Source organism: Pongo abelii, chromosome 3, assembly GCF_028885655.2.
Source record: "Pongo abelii isolate AG06213 chromosome 3, NHGRI_mPonAbe1-v2.0_pri, whole genome shotgun sequence".
Taxonomy (NCBI): domain Eukaryota; kingdom Metazoa; phylum Chordata; class Mammalia; order Primates; family Hominidae; genus Pongo; species Pongo abelii.
Genome location: NC_071988.2, coordinates 132293818 through 132314954, shown reverse-complemented (window position 1 = coordinate 132314954; position 21137 = coordinate 132293818). Strand labels below are relative to the sequence as shown.

The 21137-nt window shown below is 36.1% G+C and overlaps 1 protein-coding gene across 2 annotated transcripts in view; it reads right to left on the bottom strand.

Moving 5' to 3' along the window:
* Positions 1–648: 648 nt before the first annotated feature.
* Positions 649–21137, bottom strand: part of ENPEP (glutamyl aminopeptidase) — an 88703-nt gene continuing 68214 nt past the window's right edge. Inside the window, 7 exon segments of one of the 2 annotated variants that reach the window (NM_001132893.2) lie at positions 655–1453; positions 4732–4810; positions 10999–11139; positions 14556–14726; positions 14810–14914; positions 15024–15097; positions 16137–16287. In NM_001132893.2, coding sequence (NP_001126365.1) covers positions 1301–1453; positions 4732–4810; positions 10999–11139; positions 14556–14726; positions 14810–14914; positions 15024–15097; positions 16137–16287 — 874 coding nt within the window. In that variant the 3' untranslated portion in view covers positions 655–1300. 2 annotated transcript variants of the gene reach the window in all.

Below are 21137 nucleotides of genomic sequence, written 5' to 3'. Positions count from 1 at the left end.
CCAATTCTAAATTACCTTACATTTTTGAAAGTTCCAAATAAATTTAGATTTTCTAGATATAGCAGATTGAAACATAGTAACTTACCATCTTTTCTGCCTATTGGACTTACATTATGGATCTAGGAGGTATCAAGTGCCATATTAAACATATTCTTGCCACCAGCTTCTATGAAATTTATGTCTTTAATCAAGTCATGCATATAAATTTGATCAGTGCTATTCTGTATGGATTAGGATCTAAGGGTTTATACATAAAATTGATCTATAAGGAGATATATGCTCAGATATGCAGAGTCATGCTGGGGATGCCCACAGGTCTCCCCATTTTCACACTTAGATTGCTAGGTGAGGTCAAAGCTAAATTCTAATTCCATTTAGTTTTAAGAAATAATCTGCCTTCTCTCTTTCCTGAACAGTTTCCAATTATTTAGCTTTTTTCCTCTAAAATCCATGGAGCAGAGTTAAGCACTATGTTCCCTCTAATTTCATAGCATATTTGAAGGAGCTTTGTAAGGAATGGAGCGAGAGAAGAGAGTACCAAGCCTGAAAAAGGCCAGATTCTTGAATCATATTTGCAATGTGTTAAATTATTTGGGGAACACTGCAGTCATTTTTATTCAAGAGTCAAGTGACACTAGAAAACAATACTTTTTCAAGATAATCATTTAGATTTATTTTTAAAAGGAGAGAAGAGTTCTCATTGATTTTATAAGAGCAAAGGCAACAGTCAGCCATTCTTTTGGCTAATTCATACGATTCTCAAGTAAAACTTAAGCCCAGGTTACTTTGGTAGGATTTAAAGTAGTAAGACATATGTGAATAAAATGATATTAGGTCTGTGTAATTCTGAATAATAAAATAAAGATTAAGATGGTAATATTGGTCCCTCAAGTACTGGTATTTAAACTTTAAAAATCAATCAAGAGAGAAGATTAAGTGGTGTTTCTTTGGTACTGAAAATGTAAAGCTAAGACCAAATTGTTCTACTTCACAGATTTAAGATACAAAGAATGATATTTAAAGGTATTAAAATAACTATTACATTATCTTCAGTTTGTAAAGAATCTCTTATGAAGTACACTTAGAAGAAATCCCTGAGTATATTAAGTACTCTATTAGTATCTTTCTTCATAAACAAAGAGGAACAATTTAAAGGCTTTGCAAGACATATAAACACAGTGCTTAGTAAAAGCATTATCTGTTTATAAGGCTCTCTCCATCGTGCTTGTAAATTAGGCCACCAAATGCTTCAGAGGAGAACAATAGATTCACAAAATTAAACTCTTAACATTTGAATACATTAACCACTCTCAAGTAAATTAAAAAACCATTCTCTGATGGTGTTTCTGTGTTGTTTTAGCCACTCGATATTGTTTTTCACTGTTTCCAGCACTTGTTCCCTAGGTTTTTCTCCTGCTCCAGCTTGTGGATATTTTGCAAAAAAGCTCTCCATCTAGAAAAGAGAGGGGAGTAATTAGGATTGTCATTTATAGCCAAATTAGTCTTTAAAAATTTCATTCACAAACTGGATTTGCTTCCTTCTTACCTAGAAATTCAGTATCACTGCACAATGTTGAGCTATACCTCTGGCGCATCATTCAGACGGAACCCATCTCTCAGATTAGCAATAGTTACCCATGGCTTTTGGATCCCCACAGCATGTCAAGCCAAAATAAGCTCTGACGTTTTGGGGAAGGATGGCAGCATGTCAATCGCTAGCATGCCCATTTCTGTTTCTGCTGCTTTCTCTATTTTCTCTGAATTCCCCAAGGTGTTCCCTGGAAAATCTCACCTATGGAGTGATGGTTTTGCTTAGCCTTTCACTCCAGGAGTCTGGAGTATTTTAATGTACTTTCAGTTCACTTATTAAGGACTCATAAAACAGATCTTTCTTAAAATTAGTGCTGTACTCCCTCTGACCTCCAAAGCCCTACCCCAAACTCAACTATACTAGGATTATTTGCTATAAAAATAAGAATAATTTGGTTTTTTAACATACAGAAAACTCTTAGCATTCTAATATCTAACACACAGATATTGAAACTTCATACAATCTCTACCTGTTCAACATTAATAGACATTTTTCCTCCTTTGGACTTGAGATATTTGAAGCCTGAAAGATTTGAGATTAGTTTTGAAATTGCAAAACTATGAATTCTGAATGGAATCAAATCTTGACCAACTTGTTCCAGAGTTACATTTACAAGAGAGGCGAGACTTTCTGCCCATGCTTCATACTTTCATGAGCTGAACTGTCTGGTGTGGCCTTCTCAGCCCCCCGCCGCCTCAACTTTCGCAGCTTTTAAACTTTCTTAGAGGCTCTTTGAATTGTTTTACGTTTAGAAAGAAAAATAGGCATACATTTTATTAGATACAAGAATTATTTCTCGATTCACTATGTATACTTATCAAGATAAATAAAAACATGTTTTACACCTTAAATATATACAATTTAAAAATACAAAACCTCACAGAATTGGAAAAAACTACTTTAAAGTTCATATGGAACCAAAAAAGAGCCCGCATCGCCAAGTCAATCCTAAGCCAAAAGAACAAAGCTGGAGGCATCACGCTACCTGACTTCAAACTATACTACAAGGCTACAGTAACCAAAACAGCATGGTACTGGTACCAAAACAGAGATATAGATCAATGGAACAGAACAGAGCCGTCAGAAATAATGCCACATATCTACAACCATCTGATCTTTGACAAACCTGAGAAAAACAAGAAATGGGGAAAGGATTCCCTATTTAATAAATGGTGCTGGGAAAACTGGCTAGCCATATGTAGAAAGCTGAAACTGGATCCCTTCCTTACACCTTATACAAAAATCAATTCAAGATGGATTAAAGACTTAAATGTTAGACCTAAAACCATAAAAACCCTAGAAGAAAACCTAGGCAATACCATTCAGGACATAGGCATGGGCAAGGACTTCATGTCTAAAACACCAAAAGCAATGGCAACAAAAGCCAAAATTGACAAATGGGATCTAATTAAACTAAAGAGCTTCTGCACAGCAAAGGAAACTACCATCAGAGTGAACAGGCAACCTACAAAATGGGAGAACATTTTCGCAACCTACTCATCTGACAAAGGGCTAATATCCAGAATCTACAATGAACTCAAACAAATTTACAAGAAAAAAACAAACAACCCCATCAAAAAGTGGGCAAAGGACATGAACAGACACTTCTCAAAAGAAGACATTTATGCAGCCAAAAGACACATGAAAAAATGCTCACCATCACTGGCCATCAGAGAAATGCAAATCAAAACCACAATGAGATACCATCTCACACCAGTTAGAATGGCAATCATTAAAAAGTCAGGAAACAACAGGTGCTGGAGAGGATGTGGAGAAATAGGAACACTTTTACACTGTTGGTGGGACTGTAAACTAGTTCAACCATTGTGGAAGTCAGTGTGGCGATTCCTCAGGGATCTAGAACTAGAAATTCCATTCAACCCAGCCATCCCATTACTGGGTATATACCCAAAGGACTATAAATCATGCTGCTATAAAGACACATGCACACGTATGTTTATTGCGGCATTATTCACAATAGCAAAGACTTGGAACCAACCCAAATGTCCAACAATGATAGACTGGATTAAGAAAATGTGGCACATCTACACCATGGAATACTATGCAGCCATAAGAAATGATGAGTTCATGTCCTTTGTAGGGACATGGATGAAATTGGAAATCATCATTCTCAGTAAACTATCGCAAGAACAAAAAACCAAACACCGCATATTCTCACTCATAGGTGGGAATTGAACAATGAGAACACATGGACACAGGAAGGGGAACATCACACTTCAGGGACTGTTGTGGGTTGGGGGGAGGGGGGAGGGATAACATTGGGAGATATACCTAATGCTAGATGACGAGTTGGTGGGTGCAGTGCACCAGCATGGCACATGTATACATATGTAACTAACTGCACATTGGGCACATGTACCATAAAACCTAAAGTATAATAATAATAATAATAATAATAATTACAATAAAAGAAAAAAAAAAAAAAATACAAAACCAAAAAGAATTCTTTCTTTCTCAATGTCTTCTGTGATTTGAATTGAGAAAATATCATTTCTATTTGAAAAAATAGTTTCATTCTATCCTGTTACTGGGTATATACCCAAAGGATTATAAATCATTCTACTATAAAGACACATGCACATGTATGTTTATTTCAGCACATGTATGTTTATTTACAATATCAAAGACTTGGAACCAACCCAAATGCCCATCAATGATGGACTGGATAAAGAAAATGTGGCACATATACACCATAGAATACTATGCAGCCATAAAAAGAATGAGTTCATGTCCTTTGCAGGGACATGGATGAAGCTGGAAACCATCATCCTCAGCAAACTATCACAGGAACAGAAAACCAAACACCACATGTTCTCACTCATAAGTGGGAGCTAAACAATGAGAACACATGGACACAGGGAGGGGAACATCACACACCAGGGCCTGTCAGTGGCGGGGAGAAAGGGGAGGGAGAGCATTAGGACAAATACCTAATGTATGCGGGGCTTAAAACCTAGATGGCGGGTTGATAGGTGCAGCAAACCGCCATGGCACATGTGTACCTATGTAAGAAACCTTCACATTCTGCACATGTATCCCTGAACTTAAAGTAAAATTTTTTTAAAAAAAGTTTCATTCTGCTCCTTCCTGGACAAATGCAGGGGAATTTATCTTCATACCTGCCACAGTTGCAGTTCAGTGTTGAATGGCTCTGCTATTGTGACAATTCGGCCAAGGTTTCTGTTATTGAGTGTATATCTGGAGAGAAATTTAGAGTAAAAGGAAGTGTAAGTGCTCAGAATGTTACATATTTTCTCTAAATGCAGATGTTTCCTTTTTATTTCATAGTTTTTAAAAGTAACTTTCAAAGTAAGCAAAACACAGTAAGAAAACCCATATTACTTAAAATCATTCTATTCAAGATAAATTCTTAGTAAACTCTGCACTTCTTTTGGTAGACAAATAGAAACGACCCTCTCAGATATGGAAGACTGCTTGTTGTAGTCCCCAAATCTGTTCTTTTCTTCCTGCACACATGAGCGCCCTGCTAGAGACTGTTTCTCAGGCTCTCTCATAGCTAGATGTCCACAGGTAACCCAATTCTTACCAACAGAACATTAGCACAATGTTCAACTGCAGCCTCCTTGCTTAAATAAAGGGAAATTGCTAGACTTCTTGGTTTTTTTCTCCTCTTCCCCCAAGCTAGAACATGTACATACCAGTGATTCAGCTTCAGCCATGCAGATAGGATACTGGCCTGGCCTCACAAAGCAGAACCACGCTAACAACTTGGACCACTCACTTCAGGAGTCTAACCGTAGTGAGAACTAATTACCCACACACGCCCTTTCAGCGGCTGCCTTTCTATGTTTCCGTTACGGCAGAACACCTCCAGCATCATTATCCTAATACTCTATGCATCTTCCTACTGGTACAGAAATTTAAATATAGGCTATTTATTCTGCTTTCAAAAAGCTTTATTAGTTGCTGGCATTTGGGGGTTATGATCTATATCAGTCTGCCTAAGCAAAGAAACCTAAAGCTAAGTTCCAAGACAGAATTTTAAAGATGATATTCTATCCCTGCTCTTTTTGCATTTTCTTTCATAAAAAACAAGAGTCAGAAGTTTCCGTATAGACCACAAATGGTTGTGATAGAGGTAAAAAAATCTCATCACAACTAATCACAGTGCAAGAAACCCACAAAATTATGTATAAACCTTAAACCCCTGGAATGTTGAGGAGGGATACAAGAAAATATGTACACAGCAATAGGATAAATTTTACACTTAAAAATTATTACAGGCTGGGTGCGGTGGCTCACGCCTGTAATCCCAGCCCTTTGCGATCTCAAGGTGGACAGATGGCTTGAGGTCAGGAGTTCAAGACCACCCTGGGCAACATGGCAAAACCCCATATCTAACAAAAATACAAAAAGTAGCTGGGCGCGTGGTGGTGTGCACCCCACAAGTGGTCCCAGCTACTTTCAGAGCTGAGGTGGGAGGATCGCTTGAACTGGGGAGGTCGAGGCTGCAGTGAACCAAGACTGCGCCACTGCACTCCAGCCTGGATGACAGAGTGAGACCTTGTCTCAAAAAAAAATTTATATATATACTATATATAATTTTTATAAGTATTAAATGTTTCCATTCCTATATATATATATATGCAAAACCAGAAATCATGAAGATAAAAGCTGATAGTTTGTTTTATGCAAATTAAAAACTTTTATACTGAGCTGGGAGGTGATGGTTTGGCCTTGTAATCCCTGTGACTTGGGAAGCTGAGATGACAGGATCCACTGAGCCCAGGAGTTCAAGACTAGTCTGGGTAACAAAAGAGTTTTATACAAAAAAAAAAAAATCCTACCATATACAAAATTAAAAGCCAAATACTAATTGAGAGCAAATCATTGTAATATATATGATAAAGAGCAAATATTTTTGCCATATAAAGAACCCTTACAAATTGGTAACAGGGAGAAATATGCCAGCATGAATTTAGCAAAGGAATGAAAATGTACCAATGGGAAAAGAATAAAATGTTCTAGTAATCAAGCATGATTTCAGTGTACCAGGTCCAGTGCCCACTCTTATCACAGATGCCACTGAATTTAAAGCCAATATGTTGTTTCATCCCTAATGTCATCAGTCATTATCTAAAATGTGATTGTGAGGCATTAGTAATGCTGCCCCTAAACGTGTGTACTTTCTTGCCTCTGACACATTTCCTAGATCTCCCCAGGCTCTTGAACCCTTTCACCTAGCCCTCTGGAACTGTCCCTTTACGGGGAACGCTACTTCTCATTCTCACTTAGAGAATGTTTCTATTCCCACATCCTTTGTAGCATCGGGTCAGGAAATAGAGTCAGTGTGCTCATGCTCCCCATTGCTGCTTTCAGACCAGCATTCCTCCAGCCTCTTTAAAAACCTCTATTCCCTTATGTTATTCCCTCGCATTTAATGATACATTCTGGTACCTGACTCCTCCAAGCCATGCCATCATTCTAGGTAATTTCCAGGTCCACACAGATGAACAATATAACACTTCTTCTCTTAGTTCCTTAACCTTATTTCCGATGATATTTTCTTCACTCGACTTCAGCCACCAAATTCCTGTGATACTTTGTGATCATCCATAAGTCATCTGCCTCTAAAATTGCTAGTTTATTCACCCTCTATGACATGTTATATCTTTCAGTTTCCACTGTGACTGTTCTTTCACTTTACCTGGACTTCTGGCCCTTTGACTATTCCCACCCCTACTATCTCTTAAACCATCAGATCTTCCTTTTCTTGCATTTATTTCTTTATGTAGTTTAGATTCCATGGTCTACCATTTTGAATAACATTTTTGCCTAAGACCTTAACTTTTTTATATTTTAATAATTTATGTATAATAAAGTATACATGTATTTGTGTGACTCTTTACTTAAAGTTTGTCTCTACTCAAAGCTTCATGACGACAGAGAACCAGGTCTGTTTCTCCTTACTATTGCATTCCCAATGCCAGTCATAATGCCTAGCACAGAGTAGGCGCTCCACAATATTTACTGGATGAAAGAAATGTAATTTAAAATGAGGTATCAGTTTTCATATATTCAATTAACAAAGATACGTAAAAATAACAACACTGAGAATTGAAAAGGGTTGGGAAAATAGGCAGTTATTAGCAACAGTTTTTAGAATGGCAATTCTGCAACATTTATCAGAAACCCTAAAAATAAACACATCTTTTCAACCAATATATTACTTCTACCATGACTTGTATTCTAAAGAAATTGTCAAGGACATTAAAAAAAACAATGAAGTATTCAGTGTACAAGACTGTTCATCAATACACTACGTAGAGTTGTAGGGGGACAGTTCTATTGTCCAACATATAGGGATTGGCTAAATAAACTAAGATATATGTACACATTGAAACATTATTAAGCCATTCAAAATGACATTGAAGATGCACACTTAAAGACATGAAAAGACACCCATAATATAGGATGATGAGGAAAAAAAGCAAGTTATAAACCATATTTGTAATATGTTTCCATTTCTGTAAATTAAGTAAACAGCCATAGAAAAACTCAAGGAGAAACAGTAATACGACAATAGGAGTTATTTCTTGGTGGTTGCATTACAGGTAATTTTTGTACTCTTATTTTTGTTTGTATGCATTTTGTGCAAAAAACACATATCAGTTTCATGATAAGAAAATAGGAATTTAAAAAAGCAAATCACACTGAGTTGCTTTGATGAGATTCTATAGATTCAAAGAAAGTCTGCTAATTGCAGCTAATAAAACAATTTTTTCAGTGACCTTCTATAATTTCTGTAATATTTATTTCTGTTTTGTCTAAAGGACATATTTAGAAATTAGCAATGAATATGCTGAGTGAAAACTGCAACTACTTGTTTAAATACCAGAAATGCCAGAACAAAATATGTACACCCCAGGAAACTAATATCGTATAAAGTATAGAAAATAAGGGAAAATATACTGCATGCTTATCATATTGGTTATTTTTAAAAACTAAAATAAGGATTTAATTATATTTTAAATAATTTGAAAAAAATTTACAAATATTGTCTTCTTGGATTTAACATTTATACAAGTATTATTATGTTATCCAAAGAAATAATTTTAATACACAGAAAACTTTTAAGTGCTTATTAAATTGTTTGGTTTATGAGGTAGTATTTGAAGGGTTTCAATCATGTCCTATTGATTTAATTTTTCATCTACCATCATAAACTAAAATCACACCACATTATTATTGGGTCAACTCAACTTCACGGTTTCATCTAAGAGTTTATTGGAAGAAACGAAAGCAAAGAATAATTTCTGAAGTATCTTTAGGACTTTGTGGCTAAGTCTCAAATTGACAAGGACATTAGTAGTGTAGCCATCAGTTGTCATAAAAATCACATGACAAAAGCTTTATTTAAATAGAAGCTTATTTATTTCAGGATGACAATAAATTGTTCAGAAATGGAGATAGTAAAACTATTCATCCTGAAATTTGGAAAATGTTCAAGTGTTTGGAAATATTTGGATAAAGTTTGGCTCATTTTTGTTTAATTTTTATTATGCAATTTTCATAGGGAAATTCTGTTTATTCAAGCCAAGTACAATTAATATTGGGTGTTTGTGTGTATTAAACATGTGGTTATTATGTAATTTTATGTTTGGGGCCATTTGAAATAATATCTCATGAGAATTAGATCATTAGATTATGAAGAAATGCTAAAGCCTTGGGCAAGAGTTTTGGAACACTTCTGGAAATAGTTTATCTTCTTTTTTTATCTTGAAAAATAATCAATTTCTCAAGCCTAATACATTTATTTTAAGGCCAGATGCTTATAAACTTTATGACAAGGTAAAACCTATTTTTTTCTACTTCTTAATTTTCCTGAAGTGAAACAACTAATTTTTAAAAATGAAAAATTTTTAAAAATGAAAAATGCATTACTTGAAATAAATCACAGCATAGCTACTCAAATAGGCCTTGAGAAATATTTATTCAATAAACAATAAGTTAATGGCCATTTTATGCAAAATAAAACATTATTTACTTATCTTTTCATAATAACTCAAAAGTAACTTTTGTGCTTCATCTACATAGGTTTCCTGCACCATACACCACAGGAAAAGAGATAGTTTTATGGTCTTTTCAATTAAAACAAAATACGCAGTATTTATCACTAGCCATATATTTTTCAGTTTATATGCATTATAAACTATTACATCTAGATAATAACATATTCTTAATAGATATATTCATTCATTCTAAATTAAGCATTTCATTTAAACAATCAGATGAACAATGCACATGTGTGCGTGCACACACACACGTACACGCACTCACATGCACACCAACCAATCTTCATAGAGATGGATGAACAGTGACACTCAATAGTTACAAGAATAGAAAAGATAAAAATTTATCACAAATAGGCAGAAGCAATGTAGTGTATTTTGGTTGGGAGCTAGAGGTAGAATCTGAATCTGAGAAGGAAAAGAAATGTAAATGGACATAATAGCACTCTGGTGAGTTGTGGGGTAGAAAAGAGAAAATAATTAAAAGTTATAATTGGAGTTGGTATTTCTCATAAGGCAGTCATTATCAATGAGACAGTGCCGCTGGATTGACAGGAGAGATTCAGAGGAGATAACACAGGCTATTTCCTGATGTAGGGATTACAGATGGTAAAGGTCCTTTCATCAATGTTTATACGTTTATTTGGGACATACGTTTATTCTATATTCTATTTTATACTCTGTCAAAGAACTGCCTTTTGGATGGGAATTGTGCGTTATATTTAGAGTATCAGAACCAAGAGCAGCAATCTTTCTTCTGCACAGGGCTGAGGAAATATGAATTTTGGAAAGGCATCTCTTTAATTGATTTTGCTCTTGTCCTTGCTAGTTCCCATTTTAAAAGTTCTATTGCCTAGGAAATATAATTGCCTTTTAAGAACCATTCAAAATACTTGAAATTTCATTATCTGGTCAGGATAGGTAATAGTTATCACCTACATAAGCTCAGTATGATATAGAACTCTAATTTGAACCCAGGTCCAATAATTTTTATCTAGCTTTCATCAAACATTAATTGAGAACTAAATATGTGCCTGGCATTATGCTAGGTACTAGCACAACAGACAGAATTGTATTAACTTGTTTTAACCAAACAAAAAATAATGGAATTTAGTCTTCCAGATCTCAGAATCCTATAGGTCAGTTGAAACAACAATTTCCAGAAAAAAATTGTTCTTAAAATTAACTAGTATGTTGCTTCCCTGGAAGGACAATACCATGATCCTTTACCTCTAATAATATGCCATTTTAGATATTGTATAGATGTCAGAGACAGTGGCCCAAAGAAAAATGAAGGAACCAGTAGATAGTATGAAACAAAGAGAACAGCAGACCATTATCAGATCATCCCACCTGTTGACTAGATAGTCCCAGTTGAGTTGTATCCAATTCCAGGCCATGCTCTTCCCATAGCTGTTATATGAGATATATCGAATGACTGTAAACACATCCTGAGTTTTAATAAGGTTTGTGTCCTTGAGCAAATCCAAATACCTAAGAGAAGCCAAACAGAAAAACAATTCAAAGTGAACTTTTAATGTTCACCCTTAGCTAAATTCCAATACAAAATAGTTTTCATGCCAGCAATTCAATTCTTGAGGTATCAACTGACAAAGTTAATTAAATATGACAAATGATGAAAGACAACTTAAAATTTTCTGATATGTTTAACTGTTTTTAAAGACCAACCTATGATTTTAAAAACTAGTGGAATGTAAACTATAAAACATTTAAAATTATATTATTTTAGAAACACCAAAAACAATTTTAAAACACAGAATTTTAACCATTAATATTTTAAAACAGCATTTATTGAATAGAGTACTTCACACGCTTACCTATTATCCCACTGGATTTTTAAAAGAAGCCAGTAAATTAAGAGAATGTATCTATGCTCTTATATTCTATAGGAAAGCAGTTGTTTGCTCTTCCCTAGATTGTAAGAAATAATCCTATAATGTAACCTATATGGTTATATTAGTTGGCAATAATTAAGAATACAAATAAGTACAAGATAAATTAAATGACTAAATGGATAGATTTAATTGTATGCCATAGCTATACCTAGAGTAGCATTTCTAGCCCAAGATCTTACAAGTGTATATTGTATGGAAAAAGTGTTTCCAAATAAGGTCAGCACACATTTTATTCACTGTGACAAGGGAACCTCAAACATAGATATCTACTACTGATAAATTAGATGTATTTTCATGTTACTCAAGTCTTGCTGCCCCATGGCATCCTACCTATTGGCTTAATTCATTTATATCTTTAGGAAGATATAAGATAATAACTACAGCAAAGGGATCACTGTTCAACTTGAGTTGTGAGCCTCTGAGAGTCAGCCTTTGTCAAAAAGAAAATATATTTCTAAATTATGTATGCTTTTATTAATATATCAAGACCCTTAGCATACTTGACATAGAAATTTACCCTAAATGAGACTAGAGAAAACTCAAGCTTAAATAAAGTCCATGCCACATGAGAAACTGGAAAACACAACCCCTTAAGAACAGGTCTATAGTTCAGCATGTACTTTTGTGCTATGCCAAAATGGCATGGGAGAGTGATAGTACATCGTAGGCAAGGTGAGGTGAATATACAACTGAGTTTAAGGTAATGATCCTGGTTCCTTTGACTTGTGGGTCCTGTTTATGGGGACCTATCAGTTTCTTCAGCCTAGCAATAAGAGGCAGGGATGCTGGAAGACCTGATGGGAAAACAAAAATACCGTACATACAGCACAGGTACTTCATGAACAGAAAAGCAAGTGACTGGGACCACTGCTTTCATCTCTGGATGACAGATAGTGCACCAGAAGGTAAAATGTGATCAATGAAAACTCAGTGGACTCTGGCCCAGACCAAAATAGGTAAGCACCTTAAGGCCAAAGCAGCAAAAATCAGAGGTCTCTTTCTCCATCACCACAAGGGTGGCATGTCTCCCTGTGCAGAAGGACCATGAGGAAGGGAAGGAACTCTAGAAGACTGAACATTTACTCCAAGAGACCATTTCAATGAGAATTATAGTTTAACAACTCGTTTAAAAACTAGACTGGCAGACAAAAATAGTCAACATCAGTTGTTCTCCCTCTCACTGGCTCATCACCCAACAGTGTGAGGACTCTTGGGAATAATCAGATAGAAAATCAAGGTCCTACATTTTCTTTGCACTTGCAATTGTGTGGGTAAATCTACTTATGTGAAAATACAACATATCAATCACATGTTTCAAATAAGAAAGGGGTTCCAAGGAAGCTAGTGTTGCAGCCTGGACTTGCTGCAGAATCTTCCTTTACTCCAGTCATTATTTGAAACCGGAAGACTCTGTAAATGGTTAAAGTAACACACTCAAATGTGAGACATGTTGCTTCCAAAATTAAAAAAAAAAGTTTACTAAGCCCACTAAAATAATCTTTTTCTGTGGCATGTCAGTCAAGGTGCAACAAATTTCTTTTACTTTGGAGGGAATGTTGTGATATGCTCTAAACTATTGAACTTCCAGAAATTGCACTAAAGTGGTGGGATCCTGAATTTATTTCATCCCCTAGTTCACAAGGTTCTTACTAAGGCATCTAAAGTTCTTGCTAATTTTCTTACCAAATACAATCAGCACAATGCCATCAAAGTAACGAATTAGTGATATTTTGTGAAATGTGAAAATGATCAAGTTCTTTTTTTTTTTTTTAATAGATACGAGGTCTCACTATGTTGCCCAGGTTAGTCTTGAACTCCTGGGCTCAAGAAAACCTCCTGCCTCAGCCTCCCAAAGTGCTGGGATTATAGGCATAAGCCACTATGCCCAGCCAAGATGATCAAGTTCTTGATGAACTGTCATGGCAGAGAGCAGGAGAATTAATATATAGCCCGGAGGAAAGAGGCCGGAGGTATATTATTGGCTCTACCTGGTAAAAGCAAACTGCTTCTGGTCGTCCTTTTAAATTGGTATTGCATTGTAATTTACTGTTTACATTCTGCCTCTCCCATGAAGCTATAAGTATCTCAAGGATAGATGTCATTTTTATTCATGTTTTATTCATTTTTATTTCCACAATCTATATATCTATACATAGAAAGGACACCATAAGTGTTGGTTAAATAAATGAAGTAAATAACTCAGACACTATAACTAAGCAAAAAATGAATTAAGGAAGAAGCTTGTTGATTTCAAGTATAAAGGCAGAAAGGGAAATGAGTCAGAGATGAGCTTTGTGCCTTCTGAGTAAAGCGTAAATACATTTGTGGCAGACACTCCTCTTTCTCTACTCACTAATGGTATCAGAGCCCAGTTTTGCTCTGATACCATTAGATATCCTTGATCTTAGGTAAAACAGACTTCAACCCCAGTCCCAGGCAATTCTAATTGGCTCAAATGAGCCAAAGGAATTCAAGTTCACCCTAGTGAGCAAAGTATCAAGTAGTAGACCCAGAGTGTGACTCACAATGATGAAGGGTGACCCAGTTCTGGATTATGAGGGGAATTGGAGACAACTGTCCTGTTGACATAAGAGACAGAGCCTTGTGAGGAAACTCTTTTGCTCCTGTTCTACTTCCATTACACATGTTTGTGTAAAAACAAAATGTTTCAAGCTCTGGAAGTCATGAGACATCCAACATGTCGATCATTGAAAATCAGAAAGAGAAGAGTCTGGGTCCTGGGTGAAAATGTTGAGCCGCTGCACACAACTGGACTCCACACAACACTACCTCCAGAATGTGTTCATATGAGATTACATTTCCTTATTGTTTAGGCCAGTCTTACATGGATAGTTTGTTTCTTGCAGGGAAAATAACTTTTAATGGATTTTTTTTTGGCAACAAAACATCATACTTTAATCAGACTCTTAAAGAGACTGTGACACATAAACTATTAAATACCATTTATATATGTGAAATAAAAGCCCAACTTACCTTGACAAAAGAGTAACGTTCTTCACTGATGCTAATCCATAGAGCAGTTTTTCTTTTTCTTGAGCTAATGAAGTTTTCTGGTATTGCTCAAGAGTGTAGTTCCATGAAATCTCATTGCCAGAGTTCTGCATCCCATACCGATACACCAGAAGCCTGAGATTTACGGGAAGACTAGAAGAAGAAACAGTGTTTCAGAGATTTCAACTACTCTTTTCTCAATTGTGTCTTCTAAACATAACAACGTGAGTAATCACCTTACAGTCCCACTTAGCCACTGCTCAAATAACGAGGAAGCATTGTTCAAGGCTTCTCTGTCTCCCATCTTGCACGCAAACCCTAAGACGGAGGAACGGAGTAACCTTAAAAAACAAACAAACACAAATCCAGGGCCTTAAGCACTTTTCAACAAGTCTTAAAACAAAAAACAAATGTTAAATGAATTTTAGTTGTTAAAAAGTGAGAAATAACTTTGTGACATGGTCTCCAGCATCATTCCATCCCAGAGAATCTGCAATAGGCTTCACTTGACCTTGGAAGTATTCCTGAAATAAAAGCATTATGTACAATAGGTAATAATTTACTACATATCAGTAGTATCCCAATTATTATACTCAGCAGCCCCTGTGATAATCTGTTTTCCTACTAATTCAGAGAACTTTGCCCTTGTCCTTAGAAAAACAATGTATTTAATTTTTATCACATTGCAATTTTTTTCAATCCTGAAAATATAAACCGTCCTGGACCTTCCTGTAACGTTTTATAAAACTTTGGGTAAGGCCCTTTTAACCCCTATTTCTTAGTTAACATATGTAATAAATAGGAAAACACTCAACGTACTTTCTGCACTAAGAAGATTGTTTAAGCATATATGAAATAATAAAAACAACTGATATTTGTATATTGCTTTAGGTTTTACAAAGCACTTTCATATTATTTGATCCTCACTATCCCATTACCGTAGGCAGGCAAGTGCTGGCATTCCTAATGTACAAAGGAAATTAAGACTCACAAATGTTAAATCATTTGTTCAAGATCTTTCATTTTGTAAATAGAAGAGCTAGAGATTTGAATCCAGAATTTGTTTAAAATTACAAGTGTCCTATGTATGTGCTACAGAAATCACAAAGCAAAGAAACGGTATTTAGAATGACTACATATAATAAAATCTCAGTGTGGAAATACCAGCAGTAAGAATAAGAAGATATAATATTATATTTTAGAAGAATAATTCATTTTTCTAAATGAAACATGGATAAAGTCCATTTTAAAAAAGATCTAATTAGTATTTACTGTTTAAAATGTTGTATATTTTAAGTAAAATATTAATTGTTGTATTCCTTCTAACACTAAAATGCACCTAAGTGGTATGTATGCAGAACAACAAATTCTGATGTACTTCAAATTGAAAAAGAATAGACGGCATAGTTTTGCTTTGATTAGTCAAGTCATTGCACTTTCTTTTGATTCCACCTGGCAAGCAAACATGGTTTACGTCCCCAAGAGCTCCTTCTCTCAGAAAGCATCCTATTCTACTAATGGCTAAACATTTACTTTCATAAGATACCATAGCATTAACGTCACCTCAATCATAGGATATAGCTCTTTATCATCTTCAAACATGCTAATGATGTAGGTTACAGCTGAAATTACTCTCTGCCATGGTAAAAAATTCTCTTCCCTTTTGAGATACTTGGTCAAGTTCAAAGCCACCTTATAATCTAGAAGTTCAGCTCTGAGAAAGACAAAAAAAAAAAACAAACCCACAGTTAATTAAAAACCACAGACTTTAGTTTCCATTTAACTGAAAGTTTTGGCGATCAAAGCATTCCAGGTTAATAAGGATTCTTCCGTTCAACAATCAAGGAATTGCATTTATTGGTTGAAGCCCAATCAAAAAGTTTTGTCCAAAATTATATAGTAGGACTTTCATACATTCAATAGTAAGGAGGAAGAAAGGCATTAAGATGTACATTTGAAAAAGCACAACAGCAAAATTTCAAATAAAACAAAAGCCTATATAGCTGTACAGTTAATATTGACAAATAGAAACTTTTAAATTTTAGGTTCCCAAGTGGATTATAACATATAAATTCACCATTATAAATGTATTTTGTTGAAATTATTTACATTTGCTTATGAAGAAGAAACATAAATAACAGTACTCATTAATCCTGAATGCTTAAAACATTCAAATTGAACTTTTATTGTCTTTTATAACATCTTCTTTCTTATATACTTCCCAGTAATATTCATTAAAAAAGTAAATTTTTCTCTTCTAGAAAATTTGAAGATACTATTGATATTTTAAAGGTTAAAGAATCCACTTTCTTCCCCTTTCGAAAGAATTTTAGAACCTTTTGAAATCAGCTCAGCTTTCCCCACTTCCCTGTCCTGTTTTTTTTACTCCCTGTCTCAGGAGATTACTCTCTCAAGAAACCACTAGTACAAGAACCTCTGTTTCTGACCCTGCTTCTAGGGAACTCAACTCAAGACTGCTAGCATTCTTACTCAACTTTGGGTCTCAAACTCCATTTAAGTCCATAGGCAAACAGCAATTCTGAAGGCCAGACTTGGTTGAGAATTTTCTTTGTTCAAAAATATTCTGTTTATATAGTCAGAGCCCAGCCTGGAGAGGGGGGACTTAAATTATGAAAGTTTACTATATTCCATAGTGTAGAGAGGTTGGAAGCTGTAGCTTAAAATTTCCACCAAATAAAATGGAGAAGAGGACAAAGGTCATATGAGAGCATTCTTGCTCTTCTATATTGAGCTAAGGCACCTAGGAAGGTTAGGGGACTCTTACAGCAGAAGGTTTGTTCTTTGTTTTCCTGAGTGCAATTTTGAAAGACTGCACAGTCCTTCTTAGAGAAGCCTAAGTTAAGTAGTTAAGTATAGTGCCTTGTCAAACATGGCTCTCTAGAGGGACAATAAAAATGGTTGAGAGGTACCTGGGGGAGTAAAACTGACCCCATGTGCTTGGGTTCTTTGGCTAGTTTTTCGGGTGGTGTGAAGGGCATAAAAAGTTCCCAGCTGTCTAGTCACTCAACTGAACTTGCCAATTAAATTCAGGTTTCTGGCTTAAAGCAGTCATTTTGCAATTAACTAAATCACCTTTGGATTCTTTGCCCATTCCCCATCTTCTCACTTCCTTTAAGGGAAGTCCATGAGAGGATGGGAAAAGTTGCTTATAGAGTTCTGTGTTGTTCTCTGGTCATCTCTGCAAACACTTACAAAAATGTTTGTATCTAAGGTCCATGATTTTGGCTTGACTGATGTTCACCTGCTGGTTCTTATTTGCTAACATGGTCGTTACCTCGGATATCCTTGGAGCCAGTGGTCCTTGAAACCTGGCTGAAATTCTGCTTAGATCATTAGCTTAGGTGGTCCTTTCAGCTGTTCTCTTTGCCATTCTTCCCTTACCTAGTGACTCCTGCCCCCACCCACAGCCTTGCCAGCCAGCACACTCTGCTTTCCCTTACGTTATCACCCACCCTCTCCCGGCTGTAGCAAGAAGTGGGCGGAAGAGGACAATATAAAGTCATTGCAAACAGAAAACAAAAAACAACAAAAACTATTGTAACAAGCATGGGGTGGGGTGGAGTGGGGGGAAGAATTATTTCCGTGTCTGTTTTGGCAAGGCCCCAAGACTAAGTCCTATGCTCCAATGCTCCAAAGAAAGACGCAGGACCCCAAAGCAGGACTAACATGGTCAAGAACAGGACCGTGGGACTCTTTGCTGATAGCCCACCACCAGCCTATAAAAGATGTTGGAGAAACTAGGGAGAGACATTTTAGTGGAGGCCTTTCGAAGAGTGCTGTCAGTATACTGAGTACACTGTAAATGCTCTCCCCTCCAAGGGCTAGGGGACCAGATGTTTTTCTGTCTAATTAAGGCTCAGGAGAGAGGTTTCAGTGGGACCACTCGAAGAGGTTTACCTGTGTCTCCTGGAACTTGGAGGCACCATGGCTTGGTGTCTGACACCCTGAGAAATCTAAAAGATGAGAGGCTATTTGGCTGTTACTCTGGCCTTAGAGTGAAGAGATGGGACTGCATGGGGTGGCCTGTTCTTCCAAATATTGCCAAGGCAAAGCATACATGACAACTTCCTATGGACCAGAAGTGGGTCAGAAGTGTCCACCTGCCCACCTCAAGGAAACTGCAGGAGAAAGATCCTTCTCAATGGAATGGATATGGGTGACAAAAATCCCATAAAAACACAATACAAGGAAAAGAATCTGCATTAAACATCAACAAAGTTCAGAGAGGACCAAAAGTAGGCACCACATTTGGATTTTTCTCCCTCTCACCTACTCTCCCTCTCTGTTCTCTTTGCCTTAACTTTGGAGAAACCAGAGGCAGCGCGGTGACTGGGGAGAGGTAGAAGTTTCAAGCAGAGAAATGAAGAGGAAATCAATCACCCCATTCCCATTGCAGGTGACTGGCCTGAACCTGGCCTAAGCTGGCGGCAGGGAGAAGCTTTAAATGAATTAGAAAGCTTTGATGATTTTACTTGACTGAGCAAATTATGGAATTGAGAGAGTTTGGATGAACTAGTGGTGATGGGTAAATTTCTTACCTTGACCAAAAGAGTCATATGCCCAGCCAGGGCAGTAAGAGTACTACCTCTTCAGATCAAGTTGGAAGAGACAGGTGAATAAAAAATACATTTATTTTTAGATGTATCATTTAGTTCTGATTATTAAATATAATGGTTACTACATTCCTTTGAATCCCTCAGTAGATTTGTGTAAATTCTAATCCTGCCACAGTTGCTCACCTATTTAACTACACATTTCTTCTCTCTTCCACCCCCTCCACCAAAGCTTTATAGTGGTCTTAGCTTAAGTGGTCTTTGAAGCTGTCCTCTTGGCTCTAACCAATGCTGGTTGAGTCTGTTTCTCTCCGAGTCCCATTTTCCTCATGTGCTGCAGAACATCATTGAGCCAGGTGATAGCACAGGTATTTTCTACCTCTCTTGTGTGATCCTACATATGTTTTGAATTTCAAATTTGTTTCATTTTCTTCCTCTCCACAGCTCTTCACAATTTTATGGGGCTGTGGCCAAGGAGCTGAGCAAATGTGAGAAAGTCTTCCAGTAGTGTAAGTTATTTGCTTTATACTCAGTTCCTCAGAGAGAGCTGTTCAAGAGGCTTTCACTTCATCTTGGAATAGAAAGGACCTCCTTCATCGTGGTGCAAATTAAACTGTAGAGATAGTACAGTTCTTTGTAATTTCTAACAGTGAAGAAGCTGAGCTTTGGAACAGGACAATTTAAAAATAAAAACTAAATGATTCTGTTTTAAAATACTTATTGATCATCTTATTTCATCATTTAATTTCCCAGATTCTATTCTACACAGTGCCTGGCACATGGTAAGTCGCCAATGTTTATTTATTAAATGAGTGAGTGGTATACTGCAATATAGTGAAAATAATCTATTAGATATCCAGGAGGTTAAACTTGGAGATTCACTAGAACATCATATTGTCTATTAGCTACAAAACGAGTGTAGATTATAAATTCAGAAGAGCTCTTCTAAACGCATCTTCACTACTAATTAATGGTTGATGCATTTTGGTCATGTAATACAATGTATTGAGTTTCTACATGCCAGATAATCTTTTAAGTGTTTTATGTCCATTATCTCATTTATTCCTCACAGAAGTTTTATAAGGTCATCTCTACTTTGGTGATAAGAAAATTGAGCCAGAGAGAGGTTAAGAGACTTACTTAAGGCTATATGGAACCAGGATTTTAATGGGGTTCAAGAGCCTGTTTTCGAACCCCGTAATTCCTTCCTTGAAATATGTCAAGGTTTTCTGACTTTCAATATACTATCTAGGAACTCTATGTAAAATAGTTTCCCCATGCCTTTAGTACTACTATACTATCCTTCCAGCTCTCTATTTAGTCAGTATTTAGTATCAACTATTATTGGCCACATACAGTCAGGAGCTGGGTTTGGGTGCCTAACCTCATGAACCTTCAGTTTGATGGGTGAAATGCACAGTTAATAAACAGTAACAATAAAATATTATGAGGAAATGTAGGGTCCCATAAGAAGGATACCCAATCCAGAGGAAGAGGCCATGGGAGGCTACTGAGGGAAGTGGCTCCTCATTCTTAGTACATTGCTCATATCTAGAATGAGGTCACTACAAAGCCCGATAAATAAAACTGGCTGTGTCCCCAGCTTCTGCAAAGTGCCAGGAACTCAATAAATGCTTGTTAAATTACTGGTGTTAAGACTATGTGAATTAAAAAAAAATAGAGGTACCATGGATACTACTTAGTTCTCCCAATCTACACTTTTTCTAAAGAGCAGGTTACCTTCAGACTATGAGAAAAAGAGTCAAATTTTCCAAATGGTCCCCTAATTCTGATCAGTTCTAAAGCACCATAGCTCATTCTTCTTACCCCAGTGACCTGAACAAGATTTGACAATTCTAGCCATAAAATCTTACACTGGGCTTGGGCTCACAGAACTGAATTAATAAAATACATTGTCTTTTTATTAAATCAAATTATGAAGATACACTTTTGATCATTTGCAAATGTCACTTCTAATTAGCTCAAGGAT